The following is a 14563-nucleotide window of genomic DNA, read 5'->3' as shown; positions in this document are numbered from 1 at the left end:
AATCTGTTGGCATCTCTTCACGAGGGTTGCTGTTTCCTAATTCATTAAAAAAGGGCTTAGTATTAGTGGGCTTGAGCAGTTTTTCTTCTTTTTTAAGACAATGCAAAATGTGCTGTCCTGCACAGCAAGAGCTAGGGTCTGACTGCAGATATTACTCTGACCATCAAAGCCAGGGCTTCCTACTTCCAACCCAGGGCTTTCGTCCTTTGCGCAGTTCTTCCATTTCACAAAGGGAAAGAAATGAATTCTGCAATACTTCTGAAGTATATCTGGAATCTGCTACTCTCTGCAGTCTCCCTCCTGCACTCATTTGGGAATAACAGCTCCCTTTACACTAACATCTTCACGGGTCTTTAACACAGTCACCTGTCCGTCGTACTGGAAATCTGTATCTGTTCGTGTGGCAGCAGCCTCGTGTCCTGCACGCTTCTCTCTCGCATCTGCGGACACCTGGTTGAGTGAGAACACAAACAAGCAGAGAGTGGGGCAAGGAGTTTCCACAAACACTTCAGCATCAAGCTGCAGGTGTCATACCCAAGCACGACTTGGATCGTCACTTAAGCATTACCTGCCGTTTCACTGCTGGTTCTGCACTCACGCATGCCGTCAAGGCAGGCAGGCTCTGGAAGTATAACAGGCCTTTCAGAACCCAAAACAGTGCTCCAAGCCTACACTGATTTTTTTTGTTGTGCTTACTGCTTGGCTGCACGGTTCCAAAAACACTCATTTCATTGGGTACCGTGGCAAAGAAGCAGCAACCCTCCCAAGCACTTGCAGAGCCAGAATCTGTACTCTTTCAGTGTTACACTGGAAATCACATTCAAAGGCCAGTTCCTATGAGACCTAGGACATCAGCAGACCCTACTTAGGCACAGTCCTGACTGAACAGCTTGCACAGAGCAGAAGCTGCTCAAGTTCACAGGAGCAGACACATGGCAGAAGCAGCCAAAGGGGTACTGAGCCTCATCAGCGCTAGGGCCCATGTCCTAAACAAGCTCCCAAGCAGTTCCCCCCACGGGGACCCGAGGACCCCACTGCGCCTCTCACTGAAAGCACCTCAGAAAACGAAGGAAAGTCCCTGTCTTCCTCCTGCTTCACTCCTGCTGCCGACGTAACACCTACAAAGGAAGGGAGAAATGACACACCACGAGTCCTTCTTTCACTCTGCTGCTCCCCCCCCGTCAGGCAAGCCCTGCAGCCATGAGTCGGATAACCCTTCAACTACAGAGGAAAAACAGCACTGTCATTCCCCCCCCAGCCCCACCAAGGTGCTCTCGACGCTTCCCAGGTCCTTCTTTGCAGCAGAAGATGCCCAAGCTCAGCATGACACCTCCCACGGCTACAATAAACACTCAACAGATGGTCGGGTAGCATCCAAACGAGGCTCTGGCATGCCAGAGTCCTGGAGTAGGGAGGTTTGGGGGCATCTCCCCTCCAAACTAGGGCTCCAGAGTTTGGCACTCACAATCCCTTTGCACGGTAGAAGAGGAACCCTCAAAGCACTAGCCAAAACATCCTCACATGTGCAGGAAGTCACCAAGGAGCAACGCTCCTTGCACTCCAGCACTACCACAGAACATCTCCCACAGTTGACTTTCCCTACCCTCAACCTTCCCCCCAGCACTGGCTGGCAAGGGGAAAACTGGGGGCTGCACCATCTCACAAGCAGATCACCACTTCCGTTCACTGACGCAGCACAACTAGCAAAGAAACAAAGGGGATCAATGTTTATTAACTCACCTCTCACACCAGCAGGGGCTTCTGCAGCATTCGCAACTTGAGGCTGCTGGTGCTCCTCCTCTCCCTCCCCTTCAGGTGACTCCTCCTAGAAGAGGCCAGCCAAAAGAGTGAGAAAGAACAGAAACAAGCATCCTCTGCACAGGCAATCCACACCTTCCAAAATACTCCTCTTCTCGGCACCCACGCAGGGAAAAGTTCTGACTTCTCTTCTACGAGGCCTGCGGTTTTTCCTCAGGAACCTCTTTGAGTAGACAGCAATACCCAACGTCCCAAACGTCCTGCTCCAGTTCTGCAAAGCCCCTGACAAGCACTGCCTGCACACAGTCTGACCCTGGCCTCACCTAGGTTACAACAGCCAGGAGCGCACACACCCTTTCCCCCTCCTTTGCACCAAGGAAAACCAACGGCTGCCTGCTTCTCAGACAACCTTAGTCAAGCCTCCTTCTCTTTCCTCACTTTCACACTTCAACCCAAAACAGTGCTCCAAGCCTACACTGATTTTTTTTGGTTGTGCTTACTACTTGGCTGCACGGTTCCAAAAACACTCATTTCATTGGGTACCGTGGCAAAGAAGCAGCAACCCTCCCAAGCACTTGCAGAGCCAGAATCTGTACTCTTTCAGTGTTACACTAGAAATCACATTCAAAGGCCAGTTCCTATGAGACCTAAGACATCAGCAGACCCTACTTAGGCACAGTCCTGACTGAACAGCTTGCACAGAGCAGAAGCTGCTCAAGTTCACAGGAGCAAACACATGGCAGAAGCGGCCAAAGAGGGAACTGAGCCTCATCAGCGCTAGGGCCCACGTCCAAAGCAAACTCCCGAGCGGTTCCCCCCGCCACCGGGGATCCCACTGCGCCCCTCACTGAAAGCACCTCAGAATCCCACGGAGAGTCGCTGTCTTCCTCCTGCTTCACTCCTGCTGCCGACGTAACACCTACAAAGGAAGGGAGAAATGACTGCTGCTCTCCTCCATCAGGCAACCTCTCCCCCACCAGGCCACCACTTCCGTTCACTGACGCAGCACAACTAGCAAAGAAACAAAGGGGATCAATGTTTATTAACTCACCTCTCACACCAGCAGGGGCTTCTGCAGCATTCGCAACTTGAGGCTGCTGGTGCTCCTCCTCTCCCTCCCCTTCAGGTGACTCCTCCTAGAAGAGGCCAGCCAAAAGAGTGAGAAAGAACAGAAACTAGCATCCTCTGCACAGGCAATCCACACCTTCCAAAATACTCCTCTTCTCGGCACCCACGCAGGGAAAAGTTCTGACTTCTCTTCTACGAGGCCTGCGGTTTTTCCTCAGGAACCTCTTTGAGTAGACAGCAATACCCAACGTCCCAAACGTCCTGCTCCAGTTCTGCAAAGCCCCTGACAAGCACTGCCTGCACACAGTCTGACCCTGGCCTCACCTAGGTTACAACAGCCAGGAGCGCACACACCCTTTCCCCCTCCTTTGCACCAAGGAAAACCAACGGCTGCCTGCTTCTCAGACAACCTTAGTCAAGCCTCCTTCTCTTTCCTCACTTTCACACTTCAAACCACTATCACATCTTACTAGGCTGCAGTAGCTCTTCACAGACAACATCTGCGACAGTCTCTCAAAGGTCACTGAAAGAAACAGAGCCCGCTTAAAAATCAAACATGCCTGCATCTCCAGCAGTACAGGGGGGGTTTCAGCACCAGAATCGGATTCTTCATCACAGCCCACTCCCAACGCCAAACACCTCATCTGGATAAACAAACAAACAGGAAAAAAGAGAGGGGAAACAGGCGGTGTGAGATCACGCACAAGCCTGGAATGCCATCCGCATCAGGCAGCAGAAAAAAAGACCCGCTTGAGCAACTGCCCCCCCAAGCACACTTGAGGAACCTGACAAGGAGGAAGGGAGAGCCAGGGCATGAAGCATTTCTGCAGATTTTGATCAATAAATGCCCTTCTTCCATATCCGTCACAATTCTATCACCAAAGTTACTGGAAACAAAGAGCAAGGTCTGGAGGACAAAAGAATAGGCAGTCTAGGAGCTGATCAACTTTCACGGTCTAGAAATCTGACTCAGATGAGGAAAACCATGTGGTCGTTTTTCTTGTCACCTACTGCTCTTTCCCCCCACAACAGCAAGACTGCTGCATGCTCTGCTGCGGCTACAAGTCTTGCAGGAAACAGCTCACAGCAGCAGAAAGGGTGCAGGCAGGAGACCGCTTTGCGGGAGGAAACCACCTGCCTGGAAACGTGCTTTCGCTCAAATCCAGACAGGTCCTCCCTGCAAGTCAGTCGTTTCGTGGGAAAAGTTGCCTGGTGAGGCACTTTACCTTGGCAGCTAAACAGCGTCTTTCTTTCTCACAAGCAGGAAGGCTGTCATCACTCTCCTCTTCCTCCAACAGGCTTGAAAAGAAAAGGCAAGAAGGACCGCGTCTCTCTCCCGTCTTTCCTCTTTTTAGGCAGGTTAAAGTATTTGGGAAAAGGTACTGTTCAACTCTCACCTTACAAAGTAGCCATGCGAAATGTCGTCTCTCACTGTTCAAATAGCAATTGGCATGATTAATTCTTAGCACCTTTGAATGTCAACAGTGCCTACAGGCATGTAACATGGACAATTCCACAGGCCTACCTGGAGTGAAACAGCCATGCGAGACAGCACGAACAAAAGCATGCCCCAAACCACCGATTTTTTTTTTTTTTTTTTAAGAAAAAAAGGAAAGCCCCTGTCTATAAACATGGGGAAATCCAACAGGCAACAACCCTCCGAATGGACGGCTAACACACTAATTATAGAAGCACCCTCACAGCCTCGCAAGACATGGGTCCAGTCAGCAACACAGAAGCGCATTTACAAAACTTTAGTGGAGGCCTCAGATGGAGTAGCACACAAAGTCAGTGCTGAACACGATAAGCTTCAACAACACAAGCCACCAAAAGAAAAGGCCGTGGGGATTTTCCTCCTCAGCTCCTCCACGGTTAGGGATCCTACCTCCGCCAGCCAGAGCACAGGCACCCAATGCAAAGCCAGCAGCTCCTGCTCCAGGAGGCGTGCTAAGCACTGGCATGCCTCTTGTGCCGCCTGCAGAAGCTTCTCCCGCATTTTTCTTCTCTGTGCAGTCTGCCAGGTGTTGACTAACACTGTGTACAGAAAGAAAGGAAATACCGTCACTAAGAACAGCAGCATCCTTGCATACACCGCTTCTAGAATACAAATAGCCATTTATTCTCCATCCTACGCCTATTCAGAGCCAACTGGTAAGGTCGCACACACATGCTAGTTACACACACCCAGGCCCCCTTCTTTCCTGCTTCCCTCCATACAGGCTAGGAGAAAGGGAGAAGAAATGAGCTCTAGATTTGGGGTCAAGCGCTGGTCTGGGCAGGGGCTTATATACACTTCACTTGGCAAAGACACACTTTTCAGACTTTGCGTTGCTCGGACGTGAGCTCAGCATTGCAAACTTGAAACCTAACGGAGCATTTTGGGTGGAAGTCGAGGAAAATTTCCCAATTCACACTTGACACGGGAGCAACACGTACCAGAAGATTCCATCTCGCCCAGCTTCAGCAAAGGTCTCCGTGCATCACTAAACCTTGCTGCTGTTACCAAGCGTGCCCTTAAGCCAACACGCACATCCAGACAACTTAGCAACTCTGACGGTGACCTAAAGCACTTACTGAGCGTGCCCAGAAGTAGCAGCATAATCTTCTGCTGTCCGTCCCAGAATGTCTTTCTGGGAAAGATCAGCACTGTAGCCAAGAAGAACTTCTATGATGCTCATGTCCCCAGCAGAAGCAGCAAGCATAAGAGGGGTCCTAGAGCATCCAAAAGATGAGAGGAAATGTATCAGCCGATACACACGTTTCACTGCCATTACTTTCATCCCTGTTTGCTCCCCAAACAACTACTTCCCCCTTTCCCACAGGCGGAAGGAAAGCAAAGCCAACTACACGGAAGCACAGGAGAACTCGGGTCGGAAGGGGCCTCGAGACCGCTCGCGGCCAAACACCACCCCAAAGCACGTGCAGCTACGAGGCCACACCGGGTTGCTCAGCGCTTTACTCGGTCTGGTCTTCCAAGCCGCCAAGCAGGGAGGCTGCACAACCTCCTCGCGCAACCCGTTCCGACATGTCACCGTCCTCACGGCAAAGAAGATTCTCCTCACATCCACTTGGAACCTCTCTCGTCTCAATGCGCACCCGTTGTCAAAGCGAGTGTCAGGACAGAGAGACAACGCTGCCCGCGAGACAGCATTTACATACCAACTACGCCTGGGCTGTAAAAACCCGCTCCTGCCTAACAGCAATGCTGCCGAACTAACGGCAAGTTCCCTGCCTCGTGGCGACCAGACACAATGCTTTCTGGCAGTCCTCAAGGCGGAAGGCGTCCAGTGAGGCATGACAGCAGCCAAGCGCAGAGCACTTTTCAAAAGCCACGCAGAGGGAACTGCTTCTCTGTGGCTACTTGTGCCTTTTAGAGGCTCACGCCCACGCCTCTCCTCAGTCAAACTTGAAGAATACTCAGGAGACCCACACCCTGTTGTGACGAGCCCTTCACCTTTCAGGCTGATCTCGAGTGTGCACGTCAGCTCCTTTTCTAAGCAGGAACTCCACCATCTCTTTGTGATGCTCGGACACGGCAAGAGCGAGGGGCGTGTATCCCACCTGAAAGCATAAATCCCCCCCAGTTAGAAAAACACAGAGAAGTGAAGCAACTTTTGCTTTCCAAGAGACGCCTTACCCACATTCTACGCTTACCTTATTCTGCGCATCAATATGGGCATTGTGCTCCAGTAACTGCCCTGCTAGAGAGGTGTTAGGAGCAAGGGCAGCGAGGTGAAGGGCAGTGTTGCCGAGAGCATCTGCAAGATTAGGGTCGGCACCATGCGCTAGCAGAATGGCGACACATTGTTCTTGCTGGCACTGTACCGCCTGGAAACAACACCGGGAAAAAGAAACATTTCCAGCAACTACGTTTCCCTCTGTCACAACTCCCACCGCTTGCCAACCTCAGAAAACAAGAACGCGGTCAAAGATTAGGTACCGGATGCCTATTCGGCACCAAGCACAACGCGATCTCCACCCATACCCAGGTCACGAATCACCCAAGAGATGGATCGCTCAGTGCTTAACTTCTAAGTCCTACCTACAACAGCATCACATACTCCACGTACCTTCATCAGTGGCGATCTCTCAAAATTATCACGAGGATTGAGCTTGCACTTCCTCTCTACTAAGTACGAAACAACCTCCGCATGTCCATTAGCGCAAGCAAGATGCAGAGGTGTCCTAAAAAGTAAATATATTACATTAACACAGACAGAGAGAAAGCTGAAGAGACCGCTCCTGCCTATGTCACGTGTGTAGGGCCACTGCTTTCCGGTTCCAAAAAACAAGCTTAGAAAAAGTTTCTCATCCCTTCAGCAATGACGGCAGTTGCACGCCCAAAGGCAGAGACCGGCTAGGAAACATCCACCTCACCCCCCCCCCACTCGTTTATGAAGACGACGTTCACTCCGCTCCGCACCCGGCTCCCTGCGGACGCAGTCCTGCGCCCAGGCACAGGATTCTTCCCGCACAGCCTCAGGCTGCCGCTCTGAAACTGCTGCCCTCCATCCCTCTGCCCAGGCAACTGGCCGCTGCCTCCAGCAGCACTACGCACACCGCCCAGCAAGGACGACCAAGGCTCGGGCGCCTTAAGCCTGCGGCAAGGGAACCTCGAGCTTCCGCCAGCATCGCTCACGTGACAACACCGTGCCAGAGGCTAAGGAGATGGGTTGCAGGACACCATCACATCAGCCCCGCGCTGTGCTTTTCGGGAATTCGTGCCTTCTCTCCTTCCCCCGAGCTTACTACTGCAGCAAACACGAGGACGCGCTCACTCCCAAGGGCCCTCGGCAACACCTGGCAAACCAGAGAGCAGAAACCTTCCCCCTCGACCCTGTCATGCCGACAGCAGCAGAGCAGCCCTCTGTCTTGCCCCCAGCTGTGACTGCCCTTCTCACACAGCGTCCACCCCGAGGGAGCACGACTGCCTTTCCACCAGCCCTCACCAGCTGAAGGAAACGGCACTTCCTGCCTTCCTTCCAGGCAAAGCCGTGCCGTGCTGTGCCGCGCCTGGAAGACAGGAGGCCCTTCAAACTGCCAAACGCCTCAGCTCAAACCACCGCAGCCGACGCGGCTACGAAGGATCCCGCGAGCACCTCGAGAGGGCTGCTGCCACGCAGGCAGCACAGGCGACGCTGCGGGAGAGGCCGCTCGCAAAACCTGCCCCCTCGTTTCCGCCCTCCTCAGCCTCGCCTCGCCTCGCCTCGCCCAGCAAAGGAGACCTCTCTGCCGGCAGCACGGGCCCGCCGCAGCCTCGCAGCTGCGCCGGCGCCTCCGGGCACGCGGCCGGGCCGCCGCCGCCGCCGCCCCCTCCGCCCGCCGCCGCGGCCACAGCCGGCACCGCCGCCGCGGCCCGGCCCTCGCGGCCGCCCCTCGCGCCGCCCCCACGCTCGCGGCACCGCCCAGAGCCCGGCCCGCGGGCGCCACCGCCCCCCTCACCGCTTCGCCTGGTCCCGCCCGTTGAGGCCGGGTCTCAGCAGCCACCGTGGCCGCCGCACCTGCGCCAGGTCGCCGCTGGCGGCCGCGCGGTGCAGCTTGCCCAGCTCATTCTCGCGGAGCTCGTAGGCGGCGCCCATGCAGGGCAGGGAAGCGCTGCCGCGCGCAGGCGGCCCCTTGCCGAAGAGCCCCAGGAGCCTCTTCATGCTGCAGCAGGGACGCAGACACGGACACGGCCCCGCCTCGGGCGGGGGCAGAGGAGCCGAGCCCCGGTGGGCCGCGGGGCTGGGGGCACCGGGCTCGCAGTCCCCGGGCCGGGGCCGGGGCCGGGGCCGAGGGCAGGGCGCAGCGAGGCTCCGAGAGAGGCGCCCAGCGAGGACGCGCCGGTGCTGCGGCAGCAGCGGCCACACGCTGAGGGCGCTGCCTCCAGAGGCCGATGCGCAACAGCCGCGGCGAGGGCGCTCGGGGGCGTCACAGGGCGCCGCGTGACGCCGCGGGGGCGGGGCTCCGGGCGGGCCGGCGGCGAGTCGGCGCTGCCGCCGCCTGCGGGGCGCGGCCGGGGCGGGGGGCGGCGCTGGGAGCGCCTCGCAGGGCTCCGGCGCTGGGGGTTCCCTCCCTGTAGGGGACGAGGCCCAAGTAACAGCACTGTGAACTCGAGCAGCTGCTCCTGGGACCAGAGCCCCAGGGAGGGTCCCAGGCTCACTCCCCTTGGCTCATTGGTGCCACTGCCCTGAGCCGACGTGTGTCTCAGCCACTCCTGAGACTGGGCTGAGAGAAGGTTCCAGAAGCCCAGGAGCTGGCACAAAAAAACAGGCGCACGTAGGAGCCCTGGGTGGGTGGTTTCTCTCTACACTGAACACTGCTGTTGGCAGGTCCAGTGCTGGATCCACAACTGGCGATTCGCTCTCGCTCTCTTGCTTGCTTTCGGGCTTGCTTTCCTTTTCACACAGTTAAGGCCACCTTGGTTCCCCATAAAGCCGCAGAGCTGAGGCAGGTATAATTGTTAGAGGACCAATGTCCGCCGAATATTTGTTCCATTAAGGTTGATGTGTATGAACGGACCTTGAGTGCCGTTTCGCCCTCAATCCATACCGAGGGGATTTGCAAACCTGGGTCACCCTCCCCCCCTTGTAGGTGGGACGTGACACTGCCCCAAGGCAGCGCCTGTGCTTGCATCCAGGCGAGGCCCCAGTAGCAGAGGACGTGCAGCCTCCTTTCCGGGTGCTGGAGGTTCACGCGCGCACAGAAACGCGCTCCCTCAGCTCTGCAGACTCGCCAGCACCCCTGCGCTTGCAGCTCCTGGCAGCGTCAGCTCGGCCTCTCAGCCTGCCCGCTGCCTGTGCCCAGAGCTGGGGCCGCCTGCTCGCTGGCCAGCCCGGCTGAAAGTCTGCTAGCGAACTGCGCACGCCCCTGTGGGCGCCCGGCGGCTCCGGGGAAATAGAAACACGCTGGTCCCCGCAAAGGCTCCAGAAAGCAGGCAACGTGGTTTCTTCAAACACCTCAGCTGCTACTGCTGTTCCTCGGTTTGGGCCCTTCTTGCCAGGCTTTCACTGCTGCTCCTCCTGTTTGTAAATGGAGGCTTGGGGATTTGGGGCTCCTGGTGTTTTCTTGGTTCCTGCAGCTCCCGGCTCCCCTCTCGTAGCCGTGAAGGCAGAGACGATTGCGACAGAGCCTCCCTGAGCAGTTCTTCGCCTTGAGGAGCGGGAGAATTTGGGTGCAGCGATGCCTGGCGAGAGGGCCCTTGCCTCCGCTCTCCTGCCTTGAGGCCGCGCTTGTTTGGGCCTGGAGCGGCCTGTGACTGCTGCTCCTGCGAGGGTTTGCAGAGCGCTGCCCTTCCTGAGGCCCTGGCGCCCTTTGTCCTGGCTCCTTTGCTGCTGAGTACAGAAAACGGTGTTTAGGTTCTCCTTGTTGCCGGTGCGTTGGCAGAGGAGCCTGCTGAGCTGTTGCTGAGATGGATGAGGCTTCCCGCCGGGCTTCAGCGCTGCAATTGCAGAGTCACGGGAGGGCTGAGGTCGGGAGGGGCTGCGGGAGGTGCTCTGGGCCAGGCCCCTGCTGCAAGCAGGCTCATGCAGAGCAGGTTGCTCAGGGCTGTGTGCAGCCGGGGTTTGAGTGTCTCCGAGGATGGAGGCTCCAGCCCCTCTCTGGGCACTAACAGGCCCTGAGCAGCCTGTGCCGGGGGCTGGTTACCAGCGCTGGCCTGAACCCCAACCCAACCTGCGCTCTGACTTCCTGGCCCGACCTCGGACCTGCTGCACCAGCTCTAACTTCCCTGGCGACCGGGGCTGCCGGCTGAGCCTGGCTGCCACCGCTGAGACTGCCCTGCTCCCTCACTTGCCTACGGTGGGGCTGGGCCTTGGCTGGCGAGGCCCCTGCCCTGGTAGCCACGTCACCACCCTCAGCTCCCGGCTCCCCATCCCTGCTGGAGCAACCGGCCCTGGCCGCTCCCGGACCACCCTCCCCGCAAAAGAAGCTTTCCTTATGTTTAAATGGAGTTTCCCCTATTTCAGTTTGTGCCCATTGCTTCCTGGCCTTTCCTGGGCACCACTGAGAAGAGCCTGGCTCTGCCTTCTTCACCACCCCCCCCACCCCAATCAGGTATTCCCACAGGGATTTATTTATACAGAGTAAGATGCCCCCGGAGCCGCCTCTTCTTCAGGCTGAGCAGGCCCAGCTCTCGCAGCCTCTCCAGGCAGGGCAGGTGCTCCAAGCCCCTGATCATCTTTGTGGCCCTTCACTGCATGTGCCACCTCATCCTCCACTTACCTTGCCTGAACTTCATCAGTTTGTCTAGGAGGATGTTAGGGGAGACAGTGCTGGCAGCCTTGCTGAAGGCAAGATAAACGCTCTCCCCTGCTCTGCCCTTGGCCAGAGAGTTTGTCGCTTTGTCGTAGAAGGCTCTCAGGTTGGTCAGGCATGGTTTCCTCCTTTGTAAAACCATGCAGGATCACCTGAAGCACGTTGCGCAGGGCCCCATCCAGATGGCTTTTGAACATCTCCAAGGATGGAGACTCCACAATCTCTCTGGGCCACCTGTTCCAGTACTCGGTCATCCTCACCGTAAAAAAGTCGTTCCTTATGTTCAGATGCAACTGTGTTTCAGTTTCTGCCCTTTGCCTCTCATCCTACCACTAGGCACCACTGAAAAAAGTCTGACCCCATCTTCCTTACACCCTCCCTTCAGATATTTATAAACATTGGTAAGATCCCGCCTCAGTCTTCTCTTCTCCAGGCAGAACAATGCCAGCTCTCGCAGCCTTTCCTCATATGAGAAAAACTCCAGGCCCATAATCATCTTAGTAGCCCTTCGCTGGACTTGCTCCAGTAGCTCCATCTCTCTCTTCTACTGCAGAGCCCAGAACGGGACACACTACGCCAGATGCAGCCTCACCCGGGATGAGGTAGAGGGGGAGAATTACCTCCCTTGACCCACTGGCAACACTCTGCCTAATGCAGCCCAGGATAACGTTGGCCTTCTTTGCGACAAGAGCACATTACCGCCTCATGGTAAATCCATGCCGACTACTCCCAGTCACCTTCTGGGCCTCCACGTCTTTGGAAAGGGCTTCCGGGAGGCTCTGCTCCATCAGCTTGCCAGGCCTCGAGGTGCCGCTGGCCCGCTTGTAGCTCCCTGGGTCCCGCTTCTTGCCCCTCTTCAAGGCAGGAGGGACAGCTGCTGTGGGCCAGGCCTCAGGAACCTCCCGCGATTGCCATGACCTCTCACACATCATCGAGAGTGGCCTCGCACTGGCAGCGCAGATGCACGCTGAAGTTGAGGAGCTGACGGGACTTTTCCCTAGCCGCACTGTAACCATCACCAGCTCCTGTTATGGCAGATGCCAGCGCTGAGGTTCAGTCCTGCTTCTGCACCTCTCGCTGACAGCCAGCGGGACAGAAGCAGGCTGGGAACCATTTGAAAACAGTTCATGTCAGAGTTTGTCAAAAGGACGACACAAAGGGAAGGCACAGACTTTCTGCACTTGCTTTTGCTTTGGAGAGAGAAAAGCAAGTGCCCAGCACTGAACAGAAGGTCAGCCTTGCCAGTCATGCTGCAGGGCAGAGAAATGTCTTCCCCCCTTTCCCCGTTGCTGACTCCACGTGGACCAGATACCCTTCCAGACTGGTGGGCTTTGCAACCTTTCACGGCTACCAGGAGCCCTCTCCCTCCCTTCTGCCTAGACCACAGGAAGCCTTGTTCTGAAAGGCAGCCGGAGTCAAGTGCCCCAGTATTAGCAAGACCTGAAGTCGAGGCCCCCGTCTTAACACACTCCTGCTTGCGGCCTCCACTGAGGAAGAGGACCCCCGCCTTGCAGCCACAGGCAGCAACAGGCCAGACTCCTGCCAGCGTTCCCCCTTTGGCAGCAGTCTGACAGCTACTATTCTGTAAGAGACACAAGCAGACGGAGCAAGAGGGTACAGCCACATGGGCAGGGCAGGCAAAGTCAGGAGGGGGAACGGAATGAAACAGAGACAGGTACTAGACTGCAAAATTTATTAAGTACCAAGTTGGAACAGAATACTTTCATTTAAATACAGCGTGTTATTATCTACACACCACTCCGTTAAGAGGCAGAAGGCACATTTCCCCAGGCTTCATTCGTCTCAGGATAACCACTCTTAGCTTTCTGGAATGGGGACTTCCTCTGCCCCAGCATCTTCTGATGGCTCACCACTTCGGCAGGCATGAAACGGCAAACGCAGCTACTTCCAGAGCGGCTGCTCCCTAGCATTTTTGTCCAAGTCAGAGCACATCGTTTTTGGCGGAAACGGCGTGATACTCTTACATTGCCCTGGAAAGTGGCTCCTGGTCTCCGTTTTCTGAGGATCCTTCAGCAGATGCCCAGGCAGAAGCTCCAGCCGATCCAATTTTCAGTTCAGCCATTGCTGAGGAAGGGGGGGCAGCAGAGGGGGGAGAAAATGCCCTATGTTAGTGTCACAGTAGGAAAAGGTAACAAGTCCCCAAACCAAACAAACCCTATTACTCCCAGGAGACAGGCAACTCCATTCACAATGCAAACGGCTTTAATGCAACGGACTTGTGTCCGTCCAGGCAAATGCAAAGAGCTAGAAAGCAACAGCCAGCCGCTCGCTCGGAGATTAAGGACCACTGGGACAGAAGGAATTGCTCTCCGGGGCTACCTGCTTTGAAACAGGCCCAGTCACTGCAAAGCCGTGGCTCTGGAGGAACAATTAACACAAAGAGGTGGGATTATTCAGGGCACTGGGGGGGGGGTGTGTGTGTGTGTGTGTGTGTACAAGCGTGTACACTGTTTTTTCTGTTTTTCTTAAAGGCAACTGCATAAATTCTGTGCCACTATTATTTGGATAAGCAGGAAGTTTTCACATAAAGCTCTAGCTTGGAAAGCTAGTAGAAAACAGCTGTGCTTAGCACAGGAGCTTAACAGCTTTCAAGTAGTTGTGTCCAGAAACTAGGAACGGTCATCTTCCTTCACAACACTGCTAACATATCCTGACAAATTACCTTGCTCAAGTTCTTCAGCGATATTTTTGACCATTCCCGCCGCACCTGGAAGTATATACAGGATACCCTGAAGACCTCAATAGTTACATGCTTGTAGTACTAGCTTCTACAGCCTTTGGAAACCCAGCTGTAATGCAGAATAAGAACGGGAAACATCATCCCCAATACAGTACAGAGAAATTCGTTGTCCACCAAGACGCATTGTGTGGCATTAACTGCATCACAAAGCAATCGCAACTCATCAGTTTTCTCATATTCTGCTTTTTAAAAAGTACAGCAAAAAGCACAATGACTTCACAGCAACCAGGGAAGGTCAGAGATCTATCCACAAGCGCACAAGCAGCACGTTTACACTGTTGACAGCGGGTAAGGCTCGTGATGCCTGCGGTTTTTTCCATCATGATGCACGCCGGGACATCTAGAAGTGACTGTCCAAACAGAGAGCATACAGCTTCTGGGCTTAGGTAGAGAGCAAGCAGTTCAGGCTGAATCCCCGGGGGAATCACCACTAATTCTGAGACACACACAGGCTCACCTACCAACATACCGACACAGAGAAGAGCCAAAATGCTGCTTAATTTACTCATTACCAAAGGACTCAGGCCAGAACGAGCTGGCTTTCCTTGCAGCAGTCACCTCTTGACGGTTCTTTTTCAGACAGCACTGCTGACTTACTATTTACCCGCGGGGGTTGCCCGAGGGCAGTCATCCGGATCACCCTGTGAGACTCCACGAGACAACGCTCAGAGCCTAGGAACTCCACTTCAGAACATTACCGGCACGGGTACAGGTACGGTACGCCGACACGTCCTTTAAACA

General features: G+C 55.4%; 1 protein-coding gene and 2 long non-coding RNA genes across 3 annotated transcripts; all 3 read right to left on the bottom strand.

Moving 5' to 3' along the window:
• Positions 1-264: 264 nt before the first annotated feature.
• Positions 265-1114, bottom strand: LOC135328318 (uncharacterized). The gene is made up of 3 exons (XR_010389153.1): positions 1057-1114; positions 569-622; positions 265-450 (listed from the first exon to the last, which is right to left on the bottom strand). It is a non-coding gene; the product is annotated as an uncharacterized LOC135328318 (long non-coding RNA).
• A 2113-nt stretch (positions 1115-3227) lies between these two features.
• On the bottom strand, positions 3228-8704 carry LOC135327237 (ankyrin repeat domain-containing protein 7-like). Its single transcript, XM_064505387.1, has 9 exons — positions 8269-8704; positions 6897-7011; positions 6481-6654; positions 6281-6387; positions 5401-5538; positions 4712-4860; positions 4224-4257; positions 4053-4125; positions 3228-3470 (listed from the first exon to the last, which is right to left on the bottom strand). The coding sequence occupies exons 1-9, from the start codon at positions 8469-8471 to the stop codon at positions 3228-3230; spliced, it is 1236 nt and encodes a 411-aa protein (XP_064361457.1). The 5' UTR covers positions 8472-8704.
• Positions 8705-12740: 4036 nt separating this feature from the next.
• LOC135327563 (uncharacterized) lies at positions 12741-14012 on the bottom strand. The gene is made up of 2 exons (XR_010387881.1): positions 13745-14012; positions 12741-13146 (listed from the first exon to the last, which is right to left on the bottom strand). It is a non-coding gene; the product is annotated as an uncharacterized LOC135327563 (long non-coding RNA).
• Between the last annotated feature and the right edge of the window lie 551 nt (positions 14013-14563).

The sequence above is a fragment of the Dromaius novaehollandiae genome, chromosome 1 (genome assembly GCF_036370855.1).
Source record: "Dromaius novaehollandiae isolate bDroNov1 chromosome 1, bDroNov1.hap1, whole genome shotgun sequence".
Taxonomy (NCBI): domain Eukaryota; kingdom Metazoa; phylum Chordata; class Aves; order Casuariiformes; family Dromaiidae; genus Dromaius; species Dromaius novaehollandiae.
The sequence above is the reverse complement of the archived record's forward strand: the minus strand, read 5'-3'. Positions and strand labels throughout refer to the sequence as shown.